Here is a 19,189-nt window from a genome sequence, read left to right as displayed (position 1 = left end):
CCATGTTTGTTAAAAATAGGTTTCCAAAGATTTTAGGCATAACAAAGGATTTGATATCTTACTAAGGTACTGATTTTGGTAGAGGGTTCTCTTAAGAACTAGTTGATCAAATAGAAGTAAAGAAAGGGAAATGCATTCATCCAGCTTTCTGGAAGGAAAGGGATGTTGTCCCTTTAAGGACTCTCAGTAGAGGGAAGAAAGATTACAGCTGGGATGGATAGGAAGACTATGGAAACAAGTTTTGCACTACAGAAATTAAAATGTGTATTTTAGATAAGAGTGGTTGTAGTGGGACAGTCACTCCGCTCCACAGGAAAAAAGGGAGCCAATCAGAAGTGAGCTAGACACTGCAAATCGGAGCCCAGGGGGACTGTATGAAAGAGAAGGGTGGCCAGGCTGAAGAGGCTCTCATTCCAGTTCTAGAGAGAGGAGGACCCAGAGCAGTGCTGGAGAAAGGCAGAGTGAGCCTGGGAAGCCCAGGCCTGAACAGTCCCAGGCTGAGGACCTAGCAACAGAGGCCTGAGGGGGGTACTAGGGCTGCAGGGAGGCAGCAAGGGTAGGAGAATGCAGCTGGTCTACACATCCTTGCCTGTGATGAGTGGATATTTCAGACTGCAGTTTGCTCCTGAGGCAGGGACTAGATGATGACTGGTGGCAAGGTCACTGAGACAAGGTGGGCATAGAGGGGTTGGGGGTTGCTGAGAGGAGGACTCCAGAATGTGGGGCAGGGATGGGCAAAAGGGCCTCTACGGGCTGTATCCAACCACTGGATGTCCTGCCCCTCTCCCCGACCAATCCGAGCCTAGGGACAGGGGAGTGCGCGGTTGCTAGAGTCAATCTGGGTGGTTGACTCTAAGTGCCAAGTGCTGGAGAGCAGGGAGCAAGAGACTTCGCACTCCCCCCATGCCCAGGCTAATCAGGGCCTGGGGGAGTGGGGAAACAAGTGATGTCTCTTCCTACCCTGCCCATTGCAGGATGGGGGCAGGGCAGGAGGAGACTTTGCATTCTCCCCTCACCTCAAGCCCTGATTGGCCGGGGGGGGGGGGGGGGGGGGGGCAGAGGGAGCACACAAGTCCCCTGCCCTGCAAGAGGCTTGGCCCTTAGTCAACTGCCAGCTGCTGCTCAGCTGGTGGATGACTCTAAGCATGACGCTCTCCTGTAGGATGGGGGCAGACTTCACATACCCCCAAGTATTTATTTAAAAACCTATGTCTGAAGATCCAAGATTTAAGGCTAAAACTGAATACTCAGATTACGCATCTAAAAATCTATGCAAGGATTTTTTTAATGTGACTTTATAATCTTCAGCAAACTAATGAAATATTTAAAGCAAAATTTAAACTAAGGTCCTATAGACATGGCAATGCATGTCAACTTCAGAAACTGACAGTATATACCTCCAGATTGGCACATGTCTGTTAAATGGCTTCATTACCACCCAATGGCTCTCTTACAGGTTCAATGTCATGTTAATAGATCTGTCAAGCTGGGAGGCATTTTGCTTTTAAGTTACTAGATTCACTCTGTAGGAAGACTCACCAGGCTGCAACAGCCTGCTGTGAGAGCCTGAAAGAACAGTCAGAAGAGGGATAGGCAGAGGGTACAGGTTGAGCACGAAGGCCCAATGCCTCCCCCGTCTCTTATAACTGCCACCCAGCACCTGGTATGCATATATAAGACTACAGCTCACACAACTATGCCTTTAGGAGCCCCTCCTTTGGTTATGCACTGGAAGCAGAGACCACATCTAGGTATTTATTAGAGTTCGTTCCTTTGGAGAATGAGTGCTCTCGCTTTTAGAAATCCAAATCCTGAAATAACTGTGCATGTTAAATAAATCACTTCCTCCAGTTAGTCTCGCTCACATCCAAATTCTTTGTACAGAAAAGCAAGGTGGCTTGCAACCTAAAACAATGAAAATTTAGTTAAAAAAGCCTTATTCTAAAACAACCTGAATTTGTCAGACTTTCTACCCTTTTCTGGCTCCTTCCTCCATTATTCACCAAGATAGCCATTGGTGCCATTAAATAGCACCCTGTAGCAAACAGATATAAACAAAGATTTTCCTGCTCATTTTTCTTTAGGGAAAAAAAAAGCAGCCCCCGAGATCTGAAAAGTTTCCCAATTAAAAAAAAATGTAGTTAAGTACGGGACAGCAGTAGCAATGAAGGTGGTGTCACAAGGTGCTTTCAGAGTTATTTTGCTTAATCCACAATGCTACTTGTAGACAGTTTAGGATTTACTTACAATTGGATGGTGTAAAGCTTTTATTATTACTGTACCAAGAATTTGCAATATTTAGAGCTGTTCATCCAAAGGTATTAAAGCACATTACAAACAATTAAAGCTCAGAACACTGGTGAGCAGTACTCTATTTAAATAACCCCATTTAAAGATGGTGTCACGTATCAGAGGAGTAGCCGTGTTAGTATGGATCTGCAAAAGCGACAAGGAGTCCTGTAGCACCTTATAGACTAACAGATGTATTGGAGCATAAGCTTTTGTGGGCAAAAATGTGCATCTGATGAAGTGGGTCTTTGCCCACGAAAGCTTATGCTCCAATGCATCTGTTAGTCTATAAGGTGCTACAGGACTCCTTGTCGCTTTTATTTGAAGATGGGTAAGCTGAGGCACAATGAGGTTAAGTGACTTGTCTATGGCCAGACACACAGCGAGCTAAGAACAGCAGCTGAGAGTCTTAACTCCCAGGCTCAAGCAAGTGAACCAGTTGTTCTCATTTATTAACTCCAATGTGTATTTAATACACAAAATGATGAAATCACAGTGAGAGTATAAACTTCATTATCAATATGTTTTGTCCAAACTATAAAAGTGTACAATTGAGGGAATCCTACCTCATTTAATGAATCCTCCCACAATGGGGCACAATGACTGCCTCCTGTTTGAACATTTAAGATGATATTAGGTTTCAGGTTTCCTGAAACAAAAAACATTTTAATGTCAATCACTGTTGAATTAAAAAAGAAAGATGGAAGTGTGTCTGTTGTGCGAATAGAGATGCTATTACCTTTATCCCAGACAAGTTGTATGTGTAGTTCCACACCCACACCAAGAAAATTAGGGGAAAAAAGGAACTGTATGACATGGAACCACATGTAATGGACTGGAAGGTTAACTATTTGCATTAAATGGTTCCTGATGACTACATTTGTCAGAAAGTATATATATATGCAACTGTCTGATTCTTTTCAGGAGGATGGATTTTCTCTTCCTGAACAAGGCAGCAAGTAGCTGCCATCTTTACTTATTCTCTGCAACTAGGCTCCCCGTTAAGGGGACCAGCTAATTCAAGAGCTAAAACTAGTCATAGAATAATTCGTAGAATCATTATGTTGGAAGAGATCTCAGGAGGTCATTGAGTCCAACCTTCTGCCCAAAGCAGGACCAACCCCAACTAAATCATCCTAGCCAGAGCTTTGTCAAACATGGGATTTAAAAACCTCTAGTGAGGGAGATTCTACCACCTCCCTGGGTAACCCATTCCAGTGCTTCACTACCCTCCTAGTAAAATAATTTTTCCTAATATCCCACCTAAACCTCCCCTACTTCAACTTGAGACCATTACTCCCCATTCTGTCATCTGTCACCACTTAGAACAGCCTCTCTCCATCCTCTTTGGAACCCCCCCCTTCTGGTAGCTAAAGGCTGCTATCAAATCCCCCTCAGTCTTCTCTTCTGTAGACTAAATAAGCCCAAATCTCTCCGCCTCTCCTCAAGTCATGTACTTCAGCCCCCAATCATCCTTGTTGCCCTCCGTAGGACGCTCTTCAATGTGTCCACATCCTTTCTGTAATAGCAGGCCCCGAATTGGATGCCATACTCCACACGTGGCTTCATCAGTGCCGAATGAGGGGGAATAATCACTTATCTAGATCTGCTGGCAATGCTCCTCATAATGCACCCTAATATGCTGTTCACCTTCTTGGCTACATTGTTGACTAATATCCAGCTTCTCATCCACTGTAATCCCCAAGTCGTCTTCTGCCAAACTGCTGCTTAACTAGTGCGTCCCCAGCCTGTATGCTTGGCATTCTTCTGTCCAAAGTGCAGAACTCTACACTTGTGCTTGTTGAACCTCATTATATTTCTTTCGGCCCAATCCTCCAATTTGTCTAGGTCACTCAGGACCCTATCCCTACGCTACATAAGAACAGCCATACTGGGTCAGACCAAAGGTCCATCAAGACCAGCATCCTGTCTTCTAACAGTGGCCAATGCCAGATACCCCAGAGAGAGTGAATACAGCAGGTGATCCCTCTCCCGTCATCCAGCTCCAGCTCCTGACAAACAGTGGCTAGGGTCACCATTCCTATCCATTCTGGCTAATAAGTATAATAATAGTATAAGTATAAGTAATCCTTCAACATATCTACCCCCTCTAGCTTAGAGTCCTTTGCAAACATGCTGATGGTGCAATCCATCCCATCCTCCAGATCTTTGTTCAAAGATGTTGAACAAAACCAGCCCTAAAACCTACAGTTGGGGCACTCTGCTTGATACTGACCGCCAACCAGACACGGAGCTATTGATCACTACCCACTGAACCAAACAATCTAGCCAGCTTTCTATCCACCTTACAGTCCATTATCCAATCCATACTTCCTTAACTTGCTGGCATGAAAACTGTGGGAGACCATATCAAAAGCTTTGCTAAAGCCAAGGTATATAATATCCACTACCTTCCCCATGTCCACAGAGCCAGTTACCTCATCATATAAGGCAATTAGGTTGGTCAGACATGACTTCCCCTTGGTGAATCCATATGGACTATTCCTGATCACTTTCCTCTCCAAGTGTTTCAAAATGGATTCCTTGAGGATTCCCTCCATGATTTTTGAGGGGACTGAGGTGAAGCTGAACGGTCGGTAGTTACCTGGATTGTCCTCTTTCCCCTTTTAAAAGATGGGCACTACATTTGCCAATCATCTGGGACCTCCCCCAATCACTACGAGTTTTCAAAGATAATGGCCAATGGATCTGCAATCACATTAGCCAACTCCCTTGGCACCCTCAGATGTATTAGATCCAGCCCCATTTATTTGTGTATGTACAACTTTTCTAAATAGTTTTTAACCTGTTCCTTCTCCACAGACAGCTGTCCTCGACTGCGTTACCTAGTGCGGTAGCCTGGGAGCTGACCTTGTCTGTGAAGACAGCGGCAAAAAAAGCACTGTATACTTCAGCTTTTCCCACAACATCTGTCACTATATTACCTCCCTCATCTAGTAAAAGTCCCACACTTTCCCTGACCACCCTCTTATTGTTAACATGCCTGTAGAAACCTTTACCTTCTACATTCTTTGCTAACTGCAATTCCATTTGCACTTTAGCCTTCCTGATTACACCCCTGCATGCTTGAGCAATGTATTTATACTCTTCCCTAGTCCTCCTCTCCAAGTTGCCACTTCTTGTGAGCTTCCTTTTTGTGTTTAAGCTCGCCAAGAATTTCATTGCTAAGCCAAGCTGGTTGCCTACCATATTTGCTTTTCCTACTGTGCACTGGGATGGTTTGTTCCTGTGCCATCAATAAGGCTTCTTTAAAATACAGCCAGCTCTCTTGGATTCCTTTCCCCTTCATGTTAATATCTGGGGCTCTTGCCCATCAGTTCCCTGAGGGAGTCAACGTGTGTTTTTCTGAAGTCCTGTATTTTGCTGCTCTCCTTTCTTCCTTTAATCAGGATCCCGAAGTCAACCATCTCATGATCACTACTTCACAGGTTGCCACCTACATCTATTTCCCCTATTAATTCCTCCCTGTTTGTGAGCAGCAGATCAAGTTGCGCATGGCCCCTGGTTGGTTCCTTCAGCACTTTTACCAGGAAATTCTCCCCTATATTCTTTGAAAACTTCCTAGATTTCCTGTGTACTGCTCTATTGGTCTCTCAACAGATGTCAGGGAGATTAAAATCCCCCAGGAGAACCAGGGCCTGTGATTTGGAAGCTTCAGCTAGTTGTCTTAGGAAATTCTCATCTATCTCATCCACCTGATCTGGTGGTCTATAGCAGATACCAACCGTGACATCACCCCTGTTGCTTCTGCCCCTAAACTTAACCCAAAGACTCTCAACTGCCTTTCTACCACTTTCTACTGGAGCTCTGAGCAGTCATACTGCTCTCTTAAAGTATGTCTACACTTGCACCCTCTTTTGATAGAGGAATGCAAATGAAGACATTCGAAATTGCAAATGAAGCTGGGATTTATGTATCCCATACTTCATTTGCATAATCGCATTATGGTGCTATTTCGAAATAGCACAATTTCGAAATAACAGACGTAGTTATTTCGGGAGAGCACCCTTCTTTCAAAATAACCCTTATTCCTCATAAAATGAGGTTTAACAGTTATTTCAGAAGAAGGGTGTTGTCCCGAAATAATCGCATCTCCACCGCATTTGTTATTTTGAAATAGTGCCATAATGCGATTATGCAAATGAAGTGTGGGATATGTAAATCCCAGCTTCATTTGCAATTTCGAATGTCTTCATTAGAGGTTTTTAAGAACAGATTAGACCAACATCTGGCAAGAATAGTCTAACACCTCCTTCTGTGGATAGAACTATGTGAAGCATCAAGGGGTTCCTTCCAGTCTTACACTTCTTATGGCTGATGAATAACTAATTGTGTGTTTATTTAACTGTGTGTGTGTATATATGACACTTTCACGTTACCTTTCTTATTCATGCTTCTATCATAATGCCTTACTGCTTTTCTAAGTTTATGAACATATTTTAATAATCCTATCAGTGGTATTCGTTGATCATTTTCATATGCTGTGATTAGAACAGAAGGATAAGCCTAAAAGAGAGATGAGGAAAAAGTTAATAACATATTCACTGCCTAAAATATGAAGAACCTAAAGAATTCCACTTTGAATCCCTCTTCTACCACAGTACTTGAAGGTTTGTTACATTTGACAATGGTATCTTCTATATGTTTAACATTGCAAACAACTTCTTTTTTAAAGCCCCACATTAGCAACCCTATAATTTTAATCTGAAAATTGGTTTGCTCTAAAAAACTGCCAGATTTATCCTCAAGTGACCATCTGTCATGAAGTGATAACCAGAGCGCACTGATCACTCTTCTCTCCTCCTGAAAAAGACCCTCTGCTGAGAGTTAAAGGAGCAGTAGCTCTACACTTCCCAGGACTACGCTTCCTCTATAGGAGTGATATAGAAGGAGCTCTAGTCATTTAACTTACAAATAAAAAAAATCTTAGTTACAATTAAATTTATTTTTTTCTGTGGTCTTAATTTACAGATAAAAAGGGTCAAATTAGTAACTCTGCATCCTATTAGAGGTAGTAGGAATTTACATATCCAGGAGACTATGATGAGGGAAGTTATACAGCATTAGTAAGCAGTCACAGTTCAGAGAAAATGAATCACCAAATCAGAAATGCCACTGAAGCACGTATTTGCACCATGTGCCTAGTTATTGACATTACTCCTCTTCCATAGTGACAATTCCCTAGTCTGGCAGCAAAACTTTTAAAAAATCCTCACAAGGAAAGGAACAATATTTTCATGTTGTGGTTTGTTGTATAATAGGAACAATCTAATACAGTAAACTTCCAATAATCCGGCACCTTTAGGACCCAGGGGTGCTGGATTATCAGATATGCTGGACTATCAGAAGGGGGGGCTATGAGGGGTGGAGGGGGATGCCACCCCAGATCCCTCATAGCCCCCCCTTCTGATAGTCCGGCTGTGCCCTGGGCTTCCTGGAATCAGCCGCTGGTCAGTTTCAGCAGCGGCTGACTTGGGGACGCCTGAGGCAGAGCAGCTGGGGTGCTACCGAGTTGGTCCCGCAGCCCCGAGGGGCAGCACTACAGGACCAACCCGGCAACACCCCAGCTGCTCTGCCCCCGGCTTCTCCGATTCAGCTGCTGGTCAGTTTCAGCAGTGGCTGAATCAGGGAAGCCGGGCGTAGAGCAGCTCCAACTGTCCGGCAGCCGGAGCACTTCTGGGTTCCTGATGGTGCCGGACCATCAGGAGTGCTGGAGCATTGGATGCCGGACCAATGGAGTTTTACTGTACTTTACAGTAGGTCGGCCACAAACAATTTTGAGACTGATTAATAATCTAAAGGAAAGGTTCAGTTTCAGCAGCCACTACAAAACAATATATATTAGTCTTGAAATAACTAGCCAAAGGTGGCTTTTCATTCATTTTCAATCAGGAATTTTCTTTTAAGAACATGTAGTTCACAAACCCAGATCTTTTTTTATAAGCTCTATGTTCCTAAAGCCCTAAGGCAGGAGTGGGGAACCTTTTTTGGCTTGGGGGCCAATCACTCAGAAAAAAATCAGTCAGGGGCTGCATACAAGTGAAAAGAAAAAAACCTCACAAAACGAAAAAAGCACCCCTCACTGACATAGACCCTGACTGAGGAGGAGGAGAAAGACACTCCCCATATTCCCTTTGCACACCAGAGCTATGGGAAGGGGTAGTGAGAGGGGGAATGCCAGTGCAGGCTCCCCAATGCTGAGGTGAACCCTGAGCCTCGGGGGCCGGATCCAGACGAGTGGCCCGTGGGCCTGAGGTTCCCCACTCCTGCCCTAAAGAAAGAATCTTTAGAAAATCCAACTCTGCATTCTCATGATTAAATGTTTTATTTGCTTGTTCTGTGTGGTAATATACACTGTATTAAGAAAAAGCAGAAATGTCATTACTATTTATTACCTGTGGCTTAATATTCTGATAGGGGCAGTAACTTTTAATATAGTCCATGTACTTTTCATCTGTTAATGGATTTCCCCATTCTTCCTGTTCTTCAATAGTCAGTGGGAGATCAGTGTCTAACATTGTATTTAGAACATCTAGGAAAGGGGCCTAAAACAAAACAAAAAGATGGTTTTACAAATTTAAGATAATTAACAAAAGAATGGACACTGGACCTCAACATGCAGTCCAATCTACTCTACTAGAATCTATTAAATATCTGTGAAGGCAAAATTTATGGCCTGACACAAAACCCAGTTAAGTCAATGGAAGATTCCTTTAATCATATTATGATTGTGAGCTTCTTTTCCAAGTTAGCAGTGAGCAACAGAAAAAGATTTTCTAAATAATTATTTATTCTGTTGTGTACAGAGGTAGTGTGTGTATAAGAACCCTTGATTCTACCTCTGCTGAAATCCTTAGCCATACTTCCACCTCCTCTCACCTACACTAGGACAACTCTCTTTTTCTAGTCTTCAGTAGACCTAACTCTTTAATGTAAAGAATGCCAGTCTGCTCCCCAGTGTAATGAAAAAGCTACATTACCCCCATCTTTAAACAACCTGTCACTGAGTACAGGCAGTCTCCGGGTTACGTACAAGATAGGGACTGTAAGTTTGTTCTTAAGTTGAATCTGTATGTAAGTCGGAACTGGCATCCAGATTCAGCCGCTGCTGAAACTGATCAGTTTCAACAGCGGCTGAATCTGGACACCAGTTCTGACTTACATACAGATTCAACTTAAGAACCCCAGGTGTCCCCAAGTCAGCTGCTGCTGAAACTGATCAGCAGTTGATTCCAGGAAGCCCAGGGCAGAGCAACTCTGCCTCAGGCTTCCTGTAGTCAGCTGCTGGTCAGTTTCAGCAGCGGCTAACTTGGGGATGCCTGGGGCAGAGCAGCTCGGGTGCTGCTGGGTTGGTCCAGTAGCGCGGCTGCTCCTCGGCGCTACTGGACCAACCCAGCAGCACCCCAGCTGCTCTGCCCCAGGTGTCCTGATTCAGCCGCTGCTGAAACTGATCACCAGCGGCTGAATCAGGACTCCTGGGGCAGAGCAGCTGGGGTGCTGCCGGGTTGGTCCAGTAGCGCCAAGGAGCGGTGCTGCGGGACCAACCGGCAGCGCCCCACCTGCTCTACCACAGGCCCCGGGCTTTGCTCCACGTCTCCCTGGTCTTCTGGGGGGGGCACTAGCTGCGTCCCCCCCCAGCAGACCAGGGAGACGCTGAGCAAAGCCGTGGAGGACCCGGCCGGACCCGCGGCGCTTCCAGCTGATCTGTATTGTATGTCGGATCCGCAGTCACGAACGGGGATTTTCTCGCCCCGGAGAACTGGAGCGGCGGGACGCCTGGTCCCACCGCCCGCCTCCTCCGGGGCGAAAAAAGCTGCTCCCCGTCTCCTTGGTCTGCTGGGGGAGCCAGCAGACCAGGGAGACGCTGAGCAAAGCCGTAGAGGATCCGGCCGGACCCGCGGCGCTTCCAGCTGATCTGGAAGCGGCTGTGGGTCCGGCCCCGGGTCCTCCGCCGCTTTGCTCCCCATCTCCCTGGTCTGCTGGCTCCCCCAGCAGACCAAGGAGACGGGGAGCAGCTTTTTTCGCCCCGGAGGAGGCGGGCGGTGGGACCAGGCGTCCCGCCGCTCCAGTTCTCCGGGGCGAGAAAATCCCCGTTTGTGACTGCGGATCCGACATAAGTCGGATCCGCGTAACTTGGGGACTGCCTGTATGAAGTTGCTGACTAATTCTCAATTTAGAAATGATAAAATAAACAACGTAGTTTAACCTCCTATTCCATTAGAAATATAAGTAACATCACCTGTAAAACCATGGCTCTGATGAGGTCTGGATTAGCATTACAGAGAGCTCCTGCAAGAATTCCTCCTGCACTGGTACCTGTTAGTGCTGTATACTTTGGCTGAGAAAATCCTAGTTCATGCAAAAGCATTATACAAGCCTTAAGATCATGAAGGCCATTGCGCTTATTATGCATACATCCATCTTTATGCCAACTCAGGCCCAACTCTCCTCCACCCCTGAAATTAAAACAATTCACGTTACAAATGTCACACAGCTTATGTTTCAAATATTAAGATATCATCAACACCATCTGTAATAGTGTTTTACTATCCTCAACTAACCCTCCCTTCCTTTCTATCTAGCTACATGCAAACATCTAATCACATCTTTATGGTAGAAATATCGGGGGGAAAAAGTCCATGGATTTTGGTAAAATTTACACACACACATTAACATGTGAAACAAAAAACAGGACTATGTAGCACTTTAAAGACTAACAAGATGGTTTATTAGGTGATGAGCTTTCGTGGGCCAGACCCACTTCCTCAGATCAAATAGTGGTAGAAAATTGTCACAACCATATATACCAAAGGATACAATTAAAAAAAATGAACACATATGAAAAGGACAAATCAAATTTCAGAACAGAAGGGGGAGGGGAGGTAAATGTCTGAGAGCTAATACCTCCCCCCTCATCCCCCTTCTGTTCTGAAATTTTATTTGTCCTTTTCATATGTGTTCATTTTTTTAATTGTATCCTTTGGTATACATGGTTGTGACAATTTTCTTCCAGTATTTGATCTGAGGAAGTGGGTCTGGCCCACGAAAGCTCATCACCTAATAAACCATCATGTTAGTCTTTAAAGTGCTACATCATCCTGTTTTTTGTTTCAGCTACACCAGACTAACACAGCTACATTTCTATCGCTATTCTACATAAACATGTGTGCCCTGTCTCTGGAACTGTACAGGCCACCATCTTCTTAGAATGAATATTCCATAAGGTCATCACAGAAGGACTATAAGGGAAGGTTTGAATAAGCTGTTGGCACAGTAGGTCATTATTTTAAATTAATAAAGTAGATATCACTTTAAAATTATTTATACATATTTCTCTGTTATTTAATTTTTCAGTGTTTATTAGTGAGTTACTTTTTGACCCATTACATTCTTTGAGGTTTTGCCTTTCATTCCATTTGAGTTATTACACTAGGCTAGTCAGTTTCACTTTCTGGCTCTTATACATTTGCACAGTGCTATAATGTGTAGAATATAAACACTTCAAGGAAAGTTCAATTCTTTTTTTTTTTTTAAATCTACCATATATTTTAGAGAGTGTCTCTTTGTTCAAGAACTCCTCCTAAACAATAAGAGCTAGGCACCAAATTCAGGATACAGTTTCCTCTTATAACTTAAGGCAACGTAAGGGTTTGGTTGTTCCAGGAAAAGGAGATGTACCTGGAATGAGACTGCATCTCATAAAACCAAACAGAAAAGAGACAATCACCAAATCAAGTACTGTTTAATATACAAACTGATGAAACTGAACAAATGTTGAAAGAGACTGAATTAAGGTGAGCCAGAAAAATAGGATGAAGCTGGAACAGGAGTGCTTCTCAATAAACCTTGCAGAAAAGAGATTAAATGGATAAAGTTGGAGTAGTGCTCTGTTTTGGCATAGCTAAATCAATGCTTATGGTTTTAAAACTAGAAGACAATGTTATTGGAAACCAAATTGACTATATTCCTTTTTTGTTAAAACACAGTAAATGAAAGAGTTCATAGGGCTGAAGAAAAAACATTCTTGATGGAATTCCTATTTTAAAAAAATTGCTAAATAAAATTTAATGAAAAATTTTAACAATGCCTTTAAGAATACTGAAATAAAAATTAACTTTATTTTTCAAAAATAATTTTTATGAAGTATGTACATTTTCCTTTTATTTAAAAAAAAACCACCTTAATCGATTTATGGCTATGAGGAACACTGGGTAAATCTGCTAGTCCTTTCATCTATGAGGAACAATGGTCTCAAGTTGCAGTGGAGGTCTAGGTTGGATATTAAGAAAAACTTTTATTAGGAGGGTGGTGAAGCACTGGAATGGGTTACCTAGGGAGGTGGTGGAATCTTCATTCCTAGAGGTTTTTAAGTCCTGGCTTGACAAAGTCCTGGTTGGGATGATTTAGTTGGGGTTGGTCCTGGTTTGGGCAGGGGTTTGGACTCGATGACCTCCTGAGGTCTCTTCCAATCCTATGATTCTACGTATGTAATGTCACAGAAATATTTTTCACAAACCAGTAATATGGATCTAAATTATATAACACCATCCTTTTAATTTAAAACAAAATCTCAATTAGTTAAATTGTCAGAATTTTTTATCTATAATATTATCATTATGAACCAAGTAAAATGGGAAAACATATGCTAGGATGCTAAGAGAAAAATAATATTTTCCATTAAGCAATAGCAAAATATACATGTAATTGTGGATTCAGAAGCTGACTTTTAATTAAACAGGTCTCACAAACAATAAATAGAATTTCATCTCACTTAAGCAACATTTTTTCCTTTTAAAGAACATAACTGAGAAATAATGGAGGATCTGTGTATCTGAACAGATGCATGAATTTTTTAGAACCAGATGAAAAGTGGAAAGAGTCATTTGTGGTAAAAAAGAGGGTGGTGGTATATCCTTACAACATGAACATAATAGCAAAAATTATGCTTTTTGAGCAAGAATAAGACGTGACTTCTACAGAAAATTATGTGTATTAGAGAAGCCTGAGATACTGTAAATCAGTGTTTCTGAAAATGTTCCACGGAATCACTTTGAGAAACACATTAACTGGCCGCTACGGTTTGTTTATTTACTGGCACTGTGGCCATGGAGCCTCGCAGCTCCCACTGGCTCCGTTTCGTCCTTTGCAGCCAACGGGAGCCACGGGAAGCAGCGTGGGCCGGGCCACTGCTTCCCACAGCTCCCCTTGTCTGCAAAGAGTGAAACGGAGCCAATGGGAGCTGCGAGGCTCTGTGCCCAGGGCACCAGTAAATAAACAAACTGGGGTGGTCAGTTAATGTGTTTCTCAAAGTGATTCCGTGGAACACTTTCAGAAACACTGCTGTAAAGAGTTGGCTGAAAAATCAAACACAAACATCCTGAAGAAACACCTAAGCATTGTGCATAGATCTCGTGAATGTAACCAAATTTGTTTTAGGGCACTTAAGCTGTAATTAGAATTAAGTAATTACCAAAAAGGACACCAATAATTTTGTGGAGAGATAGAAATGTGATTGTATAGGAATGGCTACAGTACATGACAGCAAAATGAAAAGACTTTTCATAGCTGTCCAGATGAGTTTCTAAAATATTGACCAAGTGCCCTACAAATAAAAATCTTTATTACATTATATAACTGAATCTTACCTTACATGGCAATATGCTAATATCCAATCATCTTCAATTAGCATCAGCTTCTCCGTTTTAAAGCTCATGTTCAAATCTATGCCATAAGCTCCATATACATGAACCAGAAGTGGTTTCCTGTGTAGCTCCTTAGAATTTGTATTATAAAAAACTGTAATTGGCACCAAAATTTCATCCTGGAAATGAAGGAGTATTTTACATTAAAGGATGTTTCAGAGTTCACAATGACAATGAAAACTTCAATTATTTATTTTAAATGTGTTTTTTTGATTACAGTAATTTTTTCCCCACTTAGACTGTACAAAGCACTCTTGAAAAATAAAGTAAGAAACTGAACCTCTGCTGGGCTCGTTTATTGATGCAGAGTATAAAAATTTAAGTGCAACACCTGAGGTGTGTTTAAAGCATCAAAGTACCCAGCTCTTCCCGCCCCCTGTAACACCATTAATATGTATTATGAACTGAATAGTTTAGCACTTACTGTAGCAGCAAACTTGTTATTAACTTAACATCTCAACTACTTTAGTCAGAAGATGGTTAAATTTTTTCCCTTCTTAACTGATGTACACTGTACATCATTTTGGTATTTTTGTCTTTGTCATCCAGAACATAATAGACCAACTAGCAAGGTCATAAAAGACATAATACATGATGTCATGTTCAGCTACATCCACTTAACTATAGCATACCAGCTCCAAGATACACAAAATCTGGAAAACCCCCCCATTAATTCTGCGTTTTTCCTGATCTTTTTCCTGTAGCACAGTAGAAAACACTGACTGTTCTAGTAAATATGGCAGTAGTTCTTTGACATTTAATTCTTATTCCCTTCCAGAGGCTTGCTCTTCACGAGGAGATAAGGTCAAAGTTGGCCGATTTTATAACCAATGGGTCTACACCATCCAGCGTGATCCACTGACTTTAAGGGCAGTTAAAGTCTATTTCTGTACTCCTTAATGAGAGGAGTAGCACTAAATTCAACCTTGCATGGTCGACTTTGGGAGAGTGCAGACAGAGTGCTGTTCAAGTCGATGTTCTTGGAATCTGGAAAGTTTTCCACAGTGCCCCAATGTGACCACTCTGGCCAGCATTTCAATTCTGCTGCTTTTACAGGTGCACAAGAAAAGCCTTGGGAATTTAAGAATTTCGTTTTCTGTTTGGCTAACATGGGGGAAACCAGCAGCACACCTGACTGACCATGAATGCCCAGGATTACAAACAAGCTCCAGCTTGGAGCATGCAGGAGATCCAGGAGCTGATTGCTGTATGGGGAGAGGCATCTGTACAGGCAGAGCTCTGAAACAACAGAAGAAACTCTGATGTCTATGCCAAAATCACATAGGGCACGGTGGAAAAAACCCTGTGAGGTTCCCGGGGCCCTACGGTAATGAAATTGTAGATGACGATGAGAATGCTCAGCAGGCAAGCAGAAGATCCAATCTCATCAACAGTCAGGACCTTTCTTTAACTCTGGGGCCAATCCCCTCTTAAAACTTCTTGCTGCCATATCATGAAGGTGAGAAGGGCACTTTTGGTGAGTTCACATTTGTAATCATGCTACTGTGGGTAAATGTAATTGAGTTTTATCAGTGTGATCTGCCCTGAGCGGTACAGTGGTGACCATTCTGCCTAGACAGCAGGGACTCCAAAGAAAAGTGTGTTAACGTGTTTGGAGATGGAGTGGGAATCCTCCTTGCATATCTCTACAAAGCTCTCAGAGGCACTCTTTAATCCTTCTCAAAAGTTTCTAGCAAGGATTGCCTTACTCCACAGTAGGACACCTTTCCACACCAAACTACCAGTAAGTGATCTAGCATATTGGCAGCACAAAGCATTATAGCGTAAGGCAGTGGTCTCCAACCTTTTTACACCGAAGATCACTTTTTAAATCTCAGAACAGGCAAAGATCTACCGCCCCGCCCCTTCCTTGAAGCCCCGCCCTCTTTATTCTCCTCCTGTCCATCACTTGCTATCCCCAGCCCTTACTTACACACTCTGATAAACACTTTATTTTTAAATTATGCAATATATAAAATTAAAATCACGTGTTTATAGTTATGAAATAAATGGTCAGTTTTTTATTCATGATATTTAAATCTAAAATGAAGCATTTATAATTATACATTTTGTGGGGATAGAGTTCTGCAGCTGGGGGCAGGAGAGAGGGAACAGGGTGCTGGGAAGGCAGAGGACAGTTCTGCAGCAGGGGACAGGGTGCCAGTGGGGACAGAGTTTGGGGAGTGGGGACGGGAATGGGGACAGAGTTCTGTGGCTGGGGACAGGGGAATGGGGACAGAGTTTGGGGAATGGGGACAGGGTACCAGTGGCAGCAGAGTCATCTGCATCTGCCTCCTCCCAGGATTCTCTCTCCCCTCCTCCCCCCCCCCCCCCCGCGGGAAGCCAGCACATGCCTCCTCTGGGCCCCCTGTGGCACAGGGAAACCCCAAGCGTGCCTGCCCCGGGGCTAAGCCCCCCCCCCATTCCACGGCGGGGCCAAACCCCCGTGGGCGCCTGCACCAGGGGCAACCCCCACCCCTCCCGTGGCGGGGCCAAACCCCCCTTCCGTGGCGCGGCCCCCTCCCTTCCCGCAGTGCGGCCAACCCCGCGGGCACCTGCCCCCGGGCCAAATCCCCCTCCCGTGGCGCAGCGCAGCCAACCCCGTCCTGCAGCATGGCCAACCCCCATGGGTGCCTGTCCCGGGGTCAAACCCCCCTCCCACAGCGTGGCCCGGCCAACTCCCTCTCCTCCTGCAGCGCAGCTAAACCCCGGGGCTGACTCCCGCTCCCGCAGCATAGGGAAACCTCTGTGCCCAACTCACCCCCCCGGCGCCGGCGGCACAGGGAAGCCTCCGCACTTCTCCTCTAGGGCCAACGCCCCCTCTCCCAGCACGCAACAGAGCTGTGGGAGGGGGAGCAGCCTGTGCACTTCCGGAACCCCCGGAAGTGACGCAGGCTTCAGAGAGGACTTCCGTCCACCCTGCGGGAAGCCGGCACTACACTAGAGGTAGGTAGCAGGGCTTCTCGGTGGTGATGGGAAAATGGGGGTTGGGTTACCTGAACGCCTCGCGATCGACTGGTCGAGGCCTCGCAATCAACCAGACGATCGCGATCGACGGGTTGGTGACCACGGGCGTAAGGTCTAGGTTTCTGACCTCATTCAGTCAGCATCCGCTCCCTTATATACTCTGTTATTCAGAGCAGACTGATATCATGCATGGTAACCTGGATGAAATAGGGGAAGCTCTGTAACTGATAGCACTGAGGCAATCCACCTCTGTTTTGCTCATCTCCAACAAATCATGACCCAAGGTTTGCTGCCGTCTTTGCAAAAGGCTTTACAGGAGAACAAGGATAAGGGAGACGTGGTGGCAAACACATTCTGGCCACATGAGCCCCTACAAACCTGCTCAGTCACCCAGCCCTTGGAAGGCCCCTCTGCAAATGCAGACACCTAGATAACTATGAGGGGTGTACTTTACAACACTTTGCCATACAAGTTTTTAAAAGCTGAAGCAAAAGAGCAAGAACCCCAACCTCTTGCTTGCCATCAAACAGAGTCCAACTGCCCCATGGTGTGTGTATTCTACCTCCTTAGCAGGTGCTTAAAACGATAACTTTGAACTTGTACATAAAACATGCCTTTTGTGCAACAGTGCTTCCTTCATTGTAGAAATTAACTTTCTGTTTTACAATGTATCTTCTCTAAATTCTATGCTTGATTTTTTTTCCACAATGGAGCTACAATAGTGACTGCGGGAGCACCAACAGCTGTGCTGGGCCGTTGGACAAGATTGGGTGGGGGACCTGGCTCTGGAATTCCGGAAGACGTGGAGCTGTGCTGCTCGGAGCCCACCCTCCAGTCCCCCCAGTACGGTGCTCCAGTGGTGATTTAAAGAGCTCAGGGCACTATCTGCCACTGTCCTTATGATTGCAGTATCAGCAGCAGAAGCAGAGTCCTTTAGAATCGCTGAGCCCTGGGTCAACTTCCCTCTTTGCCCCCCTCTTCCTTCTTGTCAGTGGGCCTGACTGTTACCCACTCTCCCAGATTCTCCGGCACTTCGGCTATCACAGATAAGGTAATGAAAAAAATGTACACAGTATGAAGTGTTTAATGAGCCAAATGCATTCAATTGTGCTGTTTTGGTGTGGACAGACTGCATGGAGGAGAACGATGTTACAGGTCATATGCACTGAATAGGAAGAGATGAGAGCATATAGATCTACCCACTCTCTATTGATTCTCAACTGACTGGTAGCAGTTTGATGTTGCAAGCTTCCAAAGGGCTACTGCCACACGCAATTGCCACTGGCTATTGTCAGAGGAGGTCTCATTTTGGTATGGATGCACTTCAGAGTAGGGATGTCAAATACTGAGTAATTTACTAGTTGAGTAGTTGATGGAATTTCCATCGACTACCCGGCTACTGGATAGGCACTTCCGTATTCCTCCTTTAAAATGTGCAAGAGCCCCCGAGGGAGCTCTTGTATATTTCAAAGGAGGAATGCGGAACTCTGCGTGCAGCCTGGGGCCAGCAGGAAGTCCCACTGACTCCAGGCTGCATACAGGCATGCCAGCGGCGGCTCTTGTGCATTTCAAAGCACCCACATGGAGCCTGGGGTCAGTGGGGGAATCAGAGTCCTGGGCTCAGCTGTGCAGCGCACTGCCCCTTTGAAACGCCAACTCAGTGTTTCAAAGCAGTGTTGCATGGAGCTGATCTTGGGCTCCATGTGGTGCTGCTCATTTGAAACGCCGCTGCAGCATTTCAAAGGGGCAGCGCCACACAGCTGAGCCAGGATCAACTGTGCAGTGCTGCCACTTTAAAGTAACTCCTCTTAGAGGCAGCGGGGGGGAGGGGAATCGACTAGTCGACTTGATGCTCCATGCTTCACTGGGCTCATGCGGCGCATTTGTGCTCCATGCAGCACTGCCATTTTGAAATGCTAAGCGGAGCCTAGGGTCAGTTAGTCCTTAACACCCTTACTTCAGGATGGAGGAAAGCAATTCATAAAGTTTCATGAAAGTGGCCTTATGCATGTGAAAGTTTTGCAGCTACTGCTCATTGGCCCACAGCTGCACTACTATGTGGTCCCTTTACTCTGTGCTTGTCTCATGGGACCAGAATCAGTGTCCACTGTGTCAACAGGATTGACTGCTGTCAGAATATGCCATCTGCTCCACTCAGTGTGTTCCTGCACGTCTATGTTCACGACCTCCTCAAATCCTTCCTCACTCTG

At 44.6% G+C, this 19,189-nt stretch overlaps 1 protein-coding gene across 3 annotated transcripts in view; it reads right to left on the bottom strand.

Moving 5' to 3' along the window:
- Positions 1-1,741: 1,741 nt before the first annotated feature.
- The window catches only part of PREPL (prolyl endopeptidase like), a 50,776-nt gene continuing 33,328 nt past the window's right edge, over positions 1,742-19,189 (bottom strand). For all 3 annotated transcript variants that reach the window (XM_006125467.3, XM_006125466.4, XM_025185848.2), the window contains 6 exons: positions 13,956-14,131; positions 10,550-10,766; positions 8,706-8,855; positions 6,690-6,816; positions 2,856-2,938; positions 1,742-1,905 (listed from right to left, as the gene is read on the bottom strand). In XM_006125467.3, the coding sequence (XP_006125529.2) occupies positions 1,852-1,905; positions 2,856-2,938; positions 6,690-6,816; positions 8,706-8,855; positions 10,550-10,766; positions 13,956-14,131 (807 nt within the window). In that variant the 3' untranslated portion in view covers positions 1,742-1,851. The remainder of the gene's footprint in view (positions 1,906-2,855; positions 2,939-6,689; positions 6,817-8,705; positions 8,856-10,549; positions 10,767-13,955; positions 14,132-19,189) is intronic.

This window comes from Pelodiscus sinensis, chromosome 3, assembly GCF_049634645.1.
Source record: "Pelodiscus sinensis isolate JC-2024 chromosome 3, ASM4963464v1, whole genome shotgun sequence".
Taxonomy (NCBI): domain Eukaryota; kingdom Metazoa; phylum Chordata; order Testudines; family Trionychidae; genus Pelodiscus; species Pelodiscus sinensis.
This window is presented reverse-complemented; position numbering and strand designations above follow the sequence as displayed.